This window comes from Sminthopsis crassicaudata, chromosome 1 (genome assembly GCF_048593235.1).
Source record: "Sminthopsis crassicaudata isolate SCR6 chromosome 1, ASM4859323v1, whole genome shotgun sequence".
NCBI classification, from domain to species: Eukaryota; Metazoa; Chordata; class Mammalia; order Dasyuromorphia; family Dasyuridae; genus Sminthopsis; species Sminthopsis crassicaudata.
This window is the reverse complement of record NC_133617.1, coordinates 632,062,970-632,077,831: the sequence shown is the minus strand read 5'-3', so window position 1 is coordinate 632,077,831 and position 14,862 is coordinate 632,062,970. Positions and strand designations below refer to the sequence as shown.

The following is a 14,862-nucleotide window of genomic DNA, read 5'->3' as shown; positions in this document are numbered from 1 at the left end:
CAAGGTCCTGACAGAGAAATAAAGGTCTAGCAGAGGAATCCTGGCAGAGAAATAAAGAGGAGTTAACGCTGAGAAGAGAATCCCCATAATTAGAAATGCTTACTTGGGGCAGCTAGGTGGTGCAGTGGATAGAGCACCAGCCCTGAAGTCAGGAGGACCTGAGTTCAAATCTGCTCTCAGACACTTAACACTTCCTAGCTGTGTGACCCTGGGCAAGTCACTTAACCCCAGCCTCAAAAAAAAAAAAAAAAAGAAAGAAAGAAATGCTTACTCAAAATACTTTTCTTTCTCTCTCTTCCTCTCTCTTTTAAATGAACTGGCAAAGAAGAAAGAACTTTCTATGGGGTGGGGGGGAATGGTGCTTCTAGCTTCTCTTAAACTCTCCCTTCTGACCTGGAAACCAAGCCTACCCTCCTGGAAGTACCCACAGCCAGCCGTGTTCCTGTCTGCTGCTTCTGGACTCACTGGGTGCTGGTTCCTTCTTGCCCATGGCCATGTGTCTATAGTACTGCTTGGTCTGGTGTTCTAATCAGCTGAGGTTCATTCATCCCACCATCAGACCCAGGACTCCTCAGGCAGTTGGGGAGATGAAAGTTTCTGTGGTTTCTGAGGAGGCTCCAACCCTACCCAGCTAGCCCCAGGGGTCCCCACTTGGTATTTTTGAGGGATCTGGCCTGGAAGTGTTTGCACTTCAGACAGGTTAGTCCTGGCCTAGAGGCTTTCTTCAAAATTTTTTGTATTGTACCAGGAGGACCCCAGTAGACCCCTGTTCTGCCCAATCTTCTGGATTTCTCACCAGTCTGTGTTTGCCCTGAGGCACAAATTTGTTCTATTTGTGGGGGAAATTTGAAGAGCTTGAAATTTATGGCTTCCTGTCTTCTTCCCAGAATCCTCCCCAAAACTTTTTTAATTTAAGGTAATCAAAATTGTCCATTTTACAGCTAACTTTGCTCTCTTTCTCTCTCGTTTATAGTTTCTTACTTTGTCATTTCAAGAAATGTCTTTATTTGGGGGGGGGGGGAGAGTGCATGATGCACTCAGTAGATGCAGAAAAGGCCCTTAAAGTGACAAAGCACAGGACTCTTCTACTAAAAAACTATACAAAGTATAGAAACACTTTTTAAAATATATAATCCAATTTAATAAGCATCTCTTATTTACTACATTGTGCTAAGTGCTAGTGATATAATTAATAAAAAGAAAGTCCTTTTAAGGAACTAACAATTGAATGGAGAGGGAAATAGCACACAAAAAGAACCAGGCAAGGAAGGAGGCATCTTGGTCCAAGGAGTTGAAACCAGAGAAGGCAACAGATGTTTAATTCAATGGGCTGAAAAGTACAGTTTTTGCACTCTATAAATGATGGCATTTGGGAATGTTTAGTACTTCTCTTTAAGAGAAGAAATAAGGAAAGTAGCATCCATTGAGGCTTAAGTTAACAGAATGATGATTAGATTATAGGTGATGAGTTTAGCCTGGGAGGGCATCTTGTTCCAAGGAACTCAGCAAATGAAAAGTAGAGTAGAATTTCATAAAAAGCATCTACCTAAAACCAAAAGAAGGCATTCTATGGAATTAGAGAGCCAAGATGGTAGAATATAGACAAGGACTTAACCTGAGCTCTCCCAAATTCCTCTCTAAACAACTTTTTAATAATGCTTCTAAACAAATTATGGAGTAGCAGAATCAACAAAAGATGAGGTGAACCATTTTCCAGTAAAGACAATTTAAACTGAACAGGAAAGGTATGACTCACTGGGGTGAGAGTGGAGCAAAGCCCAGGACAAGCCAGTAGCAGGATAAAACTCAAAAAGCCAGTGGCAGGACATTGCCCCAGCAAGCCTTTGGGGCAACTGAATTAGCAGCAGTGACTTCCAGAGCTCTCAGTATACAGCCAGTATAAAAGGGTCACCACTAGTCAGAAGGAAATTACAAAGGATCTTTTGCTGACCCTGAGTGTGGGACTTGATTGCATTGCCTGAACAGAGTACTGGGTTACAATTCCATGATAAGTAAGAGCTCATGAGGGAGAATGAGGATGTTGGCCACAGTTCCAGGGCAGAAAAAAAGTGCTTGAGATGACTCATAGATCATAAAATAGGTCAGAAGAGCAGTTATCACACTTCTCTTTAAACCATACCATCTTGGAAGAAATGGAATCTCATATACTATCAAAACTACCTCTGAAAACAGTAGTACAAAAAATCTGAAGCTGGGGGTCCAGAAAATTGGAGGTCAAGAAACAGATTGGAAAAATGAGCAAGCAAGCAAGCAACAACAACAACAAAAACCTCACCATTGAAAGTTATTGTGATGACAGAGAAGAAAAAAAAAATTCAGAAGAGAATAAACTTGTCAAAACAGTTACATGCAAATCCTCAAAAAAAAAGTGAATTGGACTCAGGCCAAAAAAAAAGACTTTTTAGTAGAGTTCAAAAAAATAAAAGGAAAACGGCAGAGAGAGAGAGAGAGAGAGAGAGAGAGAGAGAGAGAGAGAGAGAGAGAGTTATAGAAGAAAATAACAAAATAAAGTATGAATAAGTTGGTAAAGGAAGCACCAAAAAAAAAATGGAAAAAAATTCACTGTAGAAAAATAGCTCCTTAAAAAGTAGAACTGACCAATTGGGAAAGGAGGTACAAAAGCTCACTAAATCAAGTCCTTAAAAATTAAAATTGGGCCAATAGAAACAAAATCAAACGAATGAAGAAAATAGAACAAAATGTAAAATACCTCCCTAGAAAAACAACTGATCTGGAAAATAGATTAAGGAAAAATAATTTAAGAATTATTGGACTACCTGAAAGTCTTGATCAAAAAAAAAAAAGAGCCCAAACATTTTATTTCAAGAATGTATTAAAGAAAACTGTTCTGATATTCTAGAAAGAGATAAAATAGAAATTGAAAAAATCCATCAATCTACCTCCTGAAAGAGATCCCCAAATGAAAACTCCCTGGAAATTTATAGGCAAATTCCATAGCTTCCAGGTCAAGGAAAAATATTACAAGTAGCCATAAAGAAACAATACAGGTATCATAGCACTACAGTCAGGATAACACAGGATTGACCAGCTTCTACATTAATACATAGGAGGGCTTGGAATATGATATTTTAGAGAGCAAAGAAGCTAGGATTACTATCAAGAATCGGCAAAATTTAATTTAATCCTTCAGTGGAGGAATTAATATTTAATGGAATAGAGAATTTTCAAAATTTTCTGATAAGAACAGAGTGAACAAAAAATTTGATTTTCATATACAAGGCTCAAGAGAAATATAAAAAACAGAAAAAGAAATAATAAAGATTTCAGTAAAGTTAAACTGTTTATATTTATATTTCTACATGGAAAATTAATACTTGTAACACCTAAGAATTTTGCCATTATCAGGTCATTTAGGAGTATACATAGAGGGCATGGATATGAGTTGATTATGATAGGATGGTATCCAAAAAGATGACAACAACAACAAAAAAAAAAGGGGTGAGAGAGAAATACTGAGCAAAGGGGAAAGAGAAAGGTAGAATAGAGAATAAAAGGTATGGTTTTTAAATTGAGGAAAGATAGGAGAGTATTGTTGGATAGTGCTTGAACCTTACTCATCAGAATTGGCTGAAAAACAGGGAATCACATACAAACTCAGTTGGGTATAGAAATCTATCTTGCTACAGGGAAATAGGAGAGAGAATAAGAGAAGGTGGGGTGGTAACAGAAGGAAGAGAATATTGGAGACTTTTGTGGTCAGAAGCAAAACATTTTTGAGGAGAAAAATGAGACAGCTAAGAATAAACAGGAAAAAAAAACAGAATAAAGGGAAATATTCAGTAATCATAATTGAATATGAAAGGGATAAAATTACCCTACAATAGAACCAAATAATATAGTAGATTAAAAACCAGAATCCTAAAATGTGTTATTTATAAGAAATACTCAATGCAGACACATAGAATAAAAATAAAGGACTAGAGCAGAATCATGCTTAAGATAATTTTTTTTAAAGCAGACATAATCATGATCTCAAAGCAAAACCAAAAATAGATCTAATTAAAAGAGAAAAGGTAGGAAACTATCTAGCTAAATAATATGGTGAACAATGAGGTAATATCAGTACTGAACATGTATGTTCCAAATAGCATCCAAGTTTTTAAAGACTTCTTAGTCTTTAAAATTAGTTATAGGAAGAAATACTAAAATTATACTAGTGAATAATCTCTTTTCAGAACTAGACAAGTCTTACTAAAAAATAAATATGAAATTAAGGAGACACGTATAACCTTAGAAAATTATATAAGTTTAAAAAAATTTTTAAACTTTTAGAAAAAAGTTAAATATGATTGACTTCTGGAGAAGACTAAATGAGAATAGAAAGGAAAATATCTTTTTCTCAGTGGTACATGGCACCCATACAAAAATTGGCCATGTATTAGAGCATTAAAAACCTCACAATCAAATGCAGAAAGGCAAAAATATTAAATATGTCCTTTTCATATAATATTGCAATGAAAATTACATTTAATAAAAGGTCATGAATAGACTAAAAATGAATTGAACACTAAACAATATAATCCTAAAGAATAAATGTTAAAAATTGTTTTTACATATACTTGGAAAAATATTTTTAATATTTTAGTATTTTTTAAAAGTATCTATATGATAGGGATAAATTAGGACCATATTACCTTTTCCAGTAAACATGAGAGAAATGTAGTAATACTTTCTCTCCCCACTATTATTATTTTTTTAATTTATTTTTTTCCCCTAGGCTGGGGTTAAGTGACTTGCCCAGGGTCACACAGCTAGGAAGTGTTAAGTGTCTGAGACCAGATTTGAACTTGGGTCCTCCTGAATTCAAGGCTGGTGCTCTATCCACTGCACAACCTAGCTGCCCCCCTCCCACACTATTATTTTATATAGTCCTGGAAATATTAGAAATAGCAATAAGAAATGAGAAGTAAAATCATTCTTATTTGCTGATGATATATTTAGTAAATTCTATAGAATTTCCAGAAATACTAATTGAGACAATTAATGGCTTTAGCAGAGTTGCAGGTTATAAAACAAGCCCCCAAAAATCAACAGCAGTTTTGTATAATAATTATAATCCAAGAAGCAAAAATAGGGAAATTCTATTCCAAATCGCTACATACACACATATATATATAAACCTATCTGGCGATTTACCTACTAAATCCCATTAAAAAAAACTTTTAGAAATTCAATTACCAAGTATGATCTTTAATATTAAGGTTGTGTGAACATTTAGAATGGAGTGGAATATAGTATAAAGTATTGGTCAAATCCTAATTTCTGCTAGATTGCTTTTTAGAGCATTAGTATGTTTTTAAAATTTAGGGTATAAGTATTTAGGTTGGATTAGAGGGAGGAAAAGGGCTACCAAAAAAAAAAAAAAAGTCAAGTGAGAAGAGCTTATCAGCAATCTAAGTAGAAGGTAATGAAGAAGCAGTAAGATGAGCAGTAGAAGTGGAGCAGAACAAATAAGAGATGTGGGGTATGACAATGAATGTTCCCTTTGTGGGGACAGAGTATGCTCACCTAGTATTCTTGGTTCTCCAGTGATGCTGTCATGTAAAGACATTACAACTTGTGCTTTATCTTCTCTTTAAAATAACAAAATTGGCTTATAGCAGTCAGTATTCTAAATAAATCTGGATTGTGGTACTGTCAAAAGTTTAGGATTATAGAAATTATTTCAGTACTTTTCTTAAGTTCTCAGGCCTATTCTATGCCAAATGTTGGAGTATTTTACCTCATTTTATCAGAGCATGAATAGGATGTCAGTGTGATGATCTCTCTAGGCCTTTGAAGAAATAAGAAAACAAGATTCTTTTAACTCGAAAAAGAAAAAACATTAAAAAGTATTTTAATTGGGAGTTCTTTTCACTCTTTTTTCTCCTTTAATTTTCCAGATTTGAATCTCTATTTACTGAACTGGAAGAGAAACAGACTGAGCTAGGTATTGCCAGTTATGGTGTTTCTGTCACTACAATGGAAGAAGTCTTCCTTAGGTAAATAAAGATAAATAACAAAACTCTGTAATTTGTTATTCTTAATAAATATGATATTAGGAATAAAGAGGGGGTAGTGTGCAAATTCACAAGTGGATTCAGAGCAGAATCATTCTTTTAGATGATGAATTTTTCATTATATATCACAAAAATAATGGACATATTTGATGAATATCTACTAGATGGAAAGAAAATAGGAATGAGGACTGAAACTGCAATTTTATTGGTAAAGAAAACTCCTAGATGAGTTACCTCTCTTTTCCGAAGCAGATTGGAACTTTATCTGAACTATAGTTTTAAAGAGTTGCTTAGAGCACTTAGAGATTTCTCACATAATTATCCTATCAAAAGGAAAACTTGAACTCAGATCTTCCTGACTTCAAGACCAGTTCTCTATGTACTACTTCTGATTTGCAAAGATTAATTAGAAGTTTACTTCAGCAAACATGTTAAGCAACTTCTACATATATTGTACACCAAAAAATAAAACTACATATACTCCTTGTCCACAGGAGTATATAAAACAATAAACCTCTTATAATATTAGAAATAGAAATCCCTAAACAAAATAGAATGTAATAGGTATTTAAAAGATACATTAACAAAATGATGATGGGATTTAGAAGAAGGAAGAAAAATCTCTGGATGGGATGAGGGCCTATTGTAGAAATAGGAGAAGCTCCAAAGTAGTTCACACTTTTAGGAAGGATGAGATGTCTATGTTGAGCCTCCTTCTTAAAAGGATACTTTGTAACTCATATCTTCACTCTAGTCAAAAGCTAGTGATGAGGTATCAGTATCAAGGCTGGTTCTGTCTTGCAGGATATGAAAGAAAGTAATATAAAACAAGCCTGGATGGGTAGGTTGAAGCCATATTGTGGATGGCCTTGAACACCAAATTAAAGAATTTAGATTTTAGTAGATAGTGGGAAGTTATTTAAAGTTTTTTAAACAGAAAAATGACTAAATTGTTCATTGAGAAAATTAATGTGTGGAGTTTCATGTCGATTGAAGGGGAAGAGAGAAATTAATTGACTTAATCACTTAAATGACATAATAAACTAAACAAAAAGTAATGACATCCTGCAATAATAGGGTAATGATAGTAGGAGAGAAAGAAGGATGCAGCCATGAAAGAATCTATTGAGAGAGAATTGAATACGTTTGTGGTTGATTGCATGTGTAGTTAATTCATGAGTTTGCAAGTATTTGGAAGCCCCTTCGTCTGAGGTAGATAATGGACTAAATGCTGAGAACACAAAGAAAAAAAAAAAAACCTTCCCAGCCCCCCAAAACAAAACAAAAACAAAAACAAACAAACAAAAAAAAAAAAAAAACACCACAGTCTCTGACTACAAGGAGCTCACATTTAAATGGGGGAGATAATTTGTAAACAATTATGTGTGTAATAAAATAAAATAGGAGATAATTTAAGAAGACAGACAGGAGGAATGTAGAGACCCAGGAAGGAGTCTCCTGCAAAAGGTAGATTATAGTCTGAGAATTGATGAAAGCCTCACTTAAAACAAGAGGAGAAAACATTCAGCTATCGAGGACAGTTAGTGAAAAGACAGTTTCTGGAGAGGAAGCGTCAGCATGAGGCCAGGCAGAAAGCAGCTGTTGCTGGATCACAACGTACAAGAAAAGCACATTGGAAAGGTAGTAAAGGAGCAAGTGTCTTTAAAAGCTAAATAGAGACGCTTTCTATTTGATCTTGGAGGCAATAAGGAACAGCTGTTCCCTTATAATAAAGAGATGGGGGTGTAACCTCCCACCCAGCATTACTGATTGCCAGTCACGCTGAATGCCCAGGCCTTCAGAAATCCCGGCCACTGTCTCGCACAGTGGTTCTTTCCCAGGTGTCCCCCAAAGGGGGGCCTCTCCGAGCCGTGGTTCTCACGTACAACAGAGCGCCCGGAGACATAGCTGTTCACAAGCGGGGTCTTTATTCCACGCGTTCCCATCCTGCGCTCTCCTCACTCTTACTAACCTCCTGTGGACTCCTGTTGGACTCCTGTTGAACTCCCCTGAACTCCACCTACTTCCTGGTCCCCGCTGTTTATATGGGGTCTGTGAGGTCACAGGCACAGCCAATTAGAGAAGGAGATACTTCCTGTTGATGATGCATTCTTAATGGGACCAGAGTTTCTGCTGGGGCAGTCCATGCTGGTCACAGAAACTACATGGGGATCTCGGGCTTCGAGATCTCTGTGCTTCCTGATTGCACTGTGCGAGTTTCCTCTCCGGACCCTCACTACGGGAGGACCTGCCATGGTCAGACCCACACCTGAGAACAACCACTTTCTTTGGGCAGCAGGGAAATTAACAAGAAGTGTGTGGAGTAGAGGTGTGGGAGTAGAACACATAGGCTGTGCCAGGGTCAAAGAGAAAAGGCCACGTGAGAGTGGCTGTGGGGATGCAGATGAGAAGACTTGGCCACAGATTGAGTACTTGGAATGAATGCAAAAGAGGGATGGAAGGTAAGACCCAGGTTGTGAGTCTGGGGTCTGACCAACGTCAGCACCATCAGTAAGAGGTGTAGGAGAGAGGAGTGTTAATAGGGAACGATCATGAGTTCTGTTTTAGATATGTTGAGTTTTAAGATGCCTGCATGACATTGAATTTAAGATATCTATGTAAACTGGCTAGAATGACAGGGAAAGATAATGCAGAATGTTGGAGGGGATGTGGGAAAACTGGGACACTGATGCATTGTTGGTGGAATTGTGAAAGAATCCAACCATTCTGGAGAGCAATTTGGAACTATGCTCAAAAAGTTATCAAACTGTGCATCCCCTTTGATCCAGCAGTGATACTACTGGGCTTATATCCCAAAGAGATCTTGAAGGAGGGAAAGGAACCTGTATGTGCAGGAATGTTTGTGGCAGCCCTCTTTGTGGTGGCCAGAAACTGGAAACTATGTGGATTACCATCAATTGGAGAATGAACTGAATAAATTGTGGTATATGAATATTATGGAATATTATTGTTCTGTAAGAAATGACCAACAGGATCATTTCAGAAAGGCCTGGAGAGACTTACATGAACTGATGCTGAGTGAAATGAGCAGGACCAAGAGATCGATATACACAGCAACAACAATACTATATGATGATCAACTCTGATGGATGTGGCCCTCATCAACAATGAGATGAACCAAATCAATTCCAATATAGCAGTAATGAACTGAACCAGCTACATCCAGCAAAAGAACTCTGGGAGACGACTATGAACCACTACATAGAATTCCCAATCCCTCTATTTTTGTCTGCCTGCATTTTGGATTTCCTTCACAGGCTAATTGTACACTATTTCACAGTCCATTTGTTTTTGTACAGCAAAATAACTGTTTGGAAATGTATACACATAATTGTATTTAATTTATACTCTAACATATTTAACATGTATTGGTCAACCTGCTGTTGGGGGCGGGGGGGAGAGGGAGAAGGAGGAGAAAAGTTGGAACAAGGTGTTTGCCAATTGTCAATGTTGTAAAATTGCCCATGCATATATCTGGTAAATAAAAACTATTTAAAAAAAGATACCTATGTAATCTGGGTGTTGGTGACACAAAAGAGCAGAGAAGATGTGAGCTACAAAATCTCCTTTTAATAAGGAGGTTCAACATAGATATCTCATCCTTCCTAAAAGTGTGACCTACTTTGGAACTTCTCTGACTTCTCCAAGTGGCAGGGAAGGCAATGGTGCCTTTATTGGAATATGGAAGTTGGAACAATGAGCTAATTTTGGAATGGTGATGACTTTGCTTTTGGATAAATTGCATTATCTGTATCTGCAAAACCATAGATAGCAAAAACTATAAGAATAGGTTAGTTAAGTTATTCAAGCTTCCTATAAAATAAGGAATACTTAAGTATTTGGACTCTGGAAACCTGCTTTTAGAAGGTGGAAGGAGAAAATGGACTCAAAGAGTGATTAAGAGGTTAAAAAAAAAAGCAGTGGAGTACAGTGTTTAAAAAAAAAAAGAAATCAAGAAAGACAGTGTCAGAAAATAGTTGTGCCCAGGCATCAATATGCTAAAGGAAACTTTGGATTTAGCTATGGAGATCAATGGTAATCTCTGATTAAAAACTAATATTTACCTATCAGTTTTAAGCTAATTAGCTTTAGAGTTTATGAAGTACTTTTTAAATATATTAGTTCATTTGATCTTTACAACTGCAACAGGTTTGAGAAATGTATTTTGTAAATCTTAAAGTACCACATAAATGTTATTATGATGTCAATTGTGTCTGACTCTTTGGAAGCCCATTTATGGGGTTTTCTTGGCAAAGATACTGGATTAGTTGGCCTTTCTGTAGTCTCCTCAACTATAAACTGAAGCAGAGACTTGCCCAGGGTCACACAGCTAATAAATGTCTGAAATAAGATTTTAACTCAGTTTTTCCTGACACTAAGCATGATATTCTGTCCCCTGGCCTGCTTAGCTGCTACAAATCATTATAATAAAGTATGGGATGAAGTAATGATTATAAACTACTCTTTCCGGAAGATTTGTTATGAACACTGCTCCAGGAAGCAATTTCAGTGCTCTTTGAATTTTCTTTCCCAGACAACCTTTCCAGAGTGACTTTTCCTATAAACTTTTACCAAGTGACCATTAGTAGACAGCCTAATCTCACTTAGTAAAATGACAGAATTTGTCAAAAGAGAGAGATTTGGGAAGCTTTCATTGAAGGAGTTCTGGAAATGTTGATACAAACTTGCAAATCTATCAGCAATTACATAAATTAGTAATATAGTTCCTGACTTTAAGATATATACAAATATTTATGTATATGGAATACAACTGGATTATAATTCCACATATCTGAAAAAATTTTATTGGGTTTAGTTGGCATGATAGTCTATAGACTGCTAGTCCCAAATCAAACAAATAAACAAAAAAAAAAGAAAAAAGAAATAAAAAAAGAAAATGGGAAGATCGATATCTGAATACTCTTTTACATGTAAAAAAAAAAACAAAAAACAAAAAAAAAAAACCGCTCTTCCTCTTGACTTCCTTATTCTGATAAGTGGACTATCACCCTTTATACCATCTTTGCTACCTATTCCTCCATATCTCATAAGAAAGGAAAAAAGAGAGTAATACCTTCTCTGGTATTCGCATTTTAATAGCTATTTTTGTGCTTTCTCTGAGAATAAGAGTCAAAAACTGTATCTTTTGAATCACAAAGTCTGTTCCAAATTTAAGAGTGTTGTGGGATACTGCCTCTTTTAGCAAACACATCAGTTTCACTGTTCATGATAGACAACTTCTTGGATATCTTCAACATAAAGATCTAATTCAGTTCCAGTTGATCAATGATGGACAGAAACAGCTACACCCAGAGAAGGAACACTGGAAATTGAGTATAAAATGTTTGCACTACTGTCTTTCTACCCAGGTTACTTATACCTTCGGAATCCAATTCTTACTGTGCAACAAGAAATTTGGTTTTACATACATATGTTGTATCTAGGATATACTGTAACACATTTAATATTATGGGATTGCCTGTCATCTAGGGGAAAGAGGGGGAAATTTGGAAAAGTGAATATAAGGGATAATGTTGTAAAAAAAATTATCCATGCATATGTACTGTCAAAAAAAATTATAATTATAAAATTAATTTTTTAAAAGGATAGATAACTTCTTTCTTCAAAAAATCATATGGTTCATTACTGTCCTTTTTCCCAGGAGAAGGTGTTTCTTAAAGTACATAGTAAAGCTTAGCATTATATAAATGTGACCTATTTTAAGTGAATGGAGAAAAAGATGTATAAAAAGAGAACTCAGATATGCAAACAAAAGAATGATTGTTGGAACAGGGTGCTATTGAATCAAAGAGCATAATAGCTTGGCTGACTTTTTGATCAGTTTAAATTCAAATAGCATGGGAAATTTCTACACAAAAGAGACTTAGCTGAGAGCTTCACTGAAATCAATGGTGTATAATAGGTAAGACACTGACCCATTCTGCAAGCCAGTTCACTCCTTTTATATTTTCACTGGGGCAAGAAGGAAGGTGTTGAAAAAGTTTTACTATCTTAATTATTTTGGAAATCAGTCTTCATTCTAAAGATCACCCTTCTATGAGAATGCTGTCAATTCCTATCTTTTGATAGTTGTTACATTTTGGGGATTCTTATTTTCTGAATTTCTAATGTTTTATCTGCAAGTAAATTAAATGCCTTGCCCTTTTTATTTAGGGTCAGTAAATTGGTGGATTCTAGCATTGATCTCCAAGCAATCCAGCTCCCAACACTGAAATATAAGAAAAATACAGAAGATACAGAAGATAGTGAAAATCTTGATGACTCAAATGAATTAGAACTGAAGATTCTATCTAAAAAGAAATCTCATGTGAAATTAAATACCGGGGTGAGCAGCCTTATTTAGTATTATCATTCTGACAGGGTGCAGTTAAAATACATGCTAGAGGAATATTTTGGTTTAATTTTTTGGATCCAAAGATTTTAAATAGCAGCTAGGGAAAATCTATCAAGGATTGGGTTGCTAATAATTATTTATGTATATGGCAGCCAGATTGCTTAATGAATTAGAGTATTGAGACTGGGATCTAGAGGATCTGAATTCAAATCCAGTCTCAGAAACTTATTAGATGTGTGTGTGACCCTAAGGAACTCACTTAACCTCTGTTTGCTTTAATTTCCTCAGTTGTAAAATGGGAACCCTGCAGAAAGAAATGGCAAATCACTCCAGTATCTTTCCCAAGAAAATTTCATAAGTGGACTTGCAAAGAGTTGGCCACAACAAAATGATTTAATAACATTTATATTGTCCTTTAAAGTTTACAAAATAAAATTCCCACAAAAGCAAGTATCGTTTATCTCCATGTAGCAGACAAAGAAACTGAAATGCAGGATTACATGTTCTGCTCAAGACCCATAGCTAGGAAGTATTTGATCCAGGATTTTAGACACAAGTCCCTAAAATCTGAAGTTCAGACCTCTGGGATGTTTTGTACTACAAAAATGTAGATGAGGAAAGGTTCTAGGCCCAGGCAGATAGCAGCAGAATTAATAACCATTAAAACATAAAGAGAATAGTCATAACATTTCATTATACTCTAAATAAGATGTTATTCAATTTGAAAATAATCACTGTTCTCTTACAAATTTTGTTTTAATGTCATCAGATTAGTTTGACTTTTTAGGTAATTGAAACTGAAATACTTACGAATTCTATTTATAGGTTAATCAGATAAGTCATCTTAAAAAATTTTTTTGAATTGTAAAAATTTAATCAAAATAGCCTTATTAATATCCTGTGAGGGGGAAAACCTACTTAATTTCCATGTCATTGAATCATGTCACCTTCTGGCCCCCTGTTTACTTCTCAATTGTAGTACTATGCATTTCAATTAAACTTATATCTTCACTCTTCCCTAAAAACAACCTCATCTCTGTCAACAAGCATTTCTCACCCAAAATGATTTCCTCTCCTTTTTCACCAAGTTTTAATTATTTTTCAAACCTTACATTTTCCACGAAAACTTCCCTGGCCATTTCCTTCCTCTGAATTCTGAGCACAAAAAATTACCAATTATTTGATATTTTATTATATATTGTACTATGATCTAAAATCACAGATTCTCAGAATTGGAAGGGACCTTAGAGGCAATGTATTTAAATAAGTAACTCACTTAAAATCTCTTAACAAATGGTCATCTAATCTTCAGTGAAGATTTCTACTGAAAAACCATCTTTTGTATTGTTTTATAATTGTATCATAATAATATTTAATTCTTATTGTTGTTTATTTTTAATATGCATCAATTTGATATTCCCAAATAGATTGTAAACTCCATGAGGGCATAAATAATAACAACTTACCAATTTACCTAGTCCTTTAAGGTACTTTCTTCAAAATTATCATCTTGTGAAGTAACAGGTTCAGTGACTTGCTCATGATTATTCAAAAAGTATAAGACCAGGATTCAAAAACTAGTCAGAGATTAGATTCAATTCAACATTTACATAATTAATTTATTATATTCATAGCCCTATACCAAACAAATAGGAACATAAAGAGAAAATTCCTGCCATTGAGGGTCTTCCCTTCTACTTAAAAGACACAATGTATACACATTACATTTGTTAAGTACCTGATTTTGCAACTTTGTGCTAAACCCTGGGGATTCAATTACAGTTTACTGGATTACAATGTATGTTTGGATGTGTGTATGTGTGTGTATATGTAAATATATGTATACACATATATTGTGTGTGAATGTGATTAAATATAAGATATGAGAAGATCATTAACAATGGGATGGATTAGTCAAGGATTCATCAAAGAGGAAGGGAAGAAGCAGGGAATAAGCATTTATGTAGCATACACTATGTGCCAGACACTGTACTAATTACTATTTATGAATATCACTTCATTTGAAACCCTGTAAGGAAGATGCTTTTATTATTCCCATTTTACAGTTGAGGAAACTGAGACACTCCAACTTTTAAGCATCTGCAGACAGATTTCAATTTAGGTATCTCAGCATACTATCTACTATATGCCAATAACTATCTCCTTTGAGTTCAGGTAGTACTTGAAGATAAAGGCTTCTAAAATTTTGCCTAAGTAAAGGAGGCAGTGCATTCCAGGTATAAGGAATAATTTGCATAACTCCACATAGAAGCTAAAAATCCAGATTTATAAGGAGTATAAAGTCTGGGAGAAATAATGTGAAATAGGGTTAGAGGAATAGATTGGAGCCAGTTGTAAAGAACCCTAAATTTTAGGCTTAAGAGTACTGCATTTTGTCTTAGATGCAATAGGAAATAATTGAAAGTTTCTGAGAAGATAATGATC

General features: G+C 35.2%; 1 protein-coding gene across 6 annotated transcripts in view; it reads left to right on the top strand.

The window, feature by feature from the left end:
- The window catches only part of LOC141551315 (phospholipid-transporting ATPase ABCA3-like), a 230,654-nt gene that overhangs the window by 159,328 nt on the left and 56,464 nt on the right, over positions 1–14,862 (top strand). For all 6 annotated transcript variants that reach the window (XM_074282818.1, XM_074282817.1, XM_074282822.1 and 3 more), the window contains 2 exons: positions 5,925–6,023; positions 12,237–12,408. In XM_074282818.1, the coding sequence (XP_074138919.1) occupies positions 5,925–6,023; positions 12,237–12,408 (271 nt within the window). The remainder of the gene's footprint in view (positions 1–5,924; positions 6,024–12,236; positions 12,409–14,862) is intronic.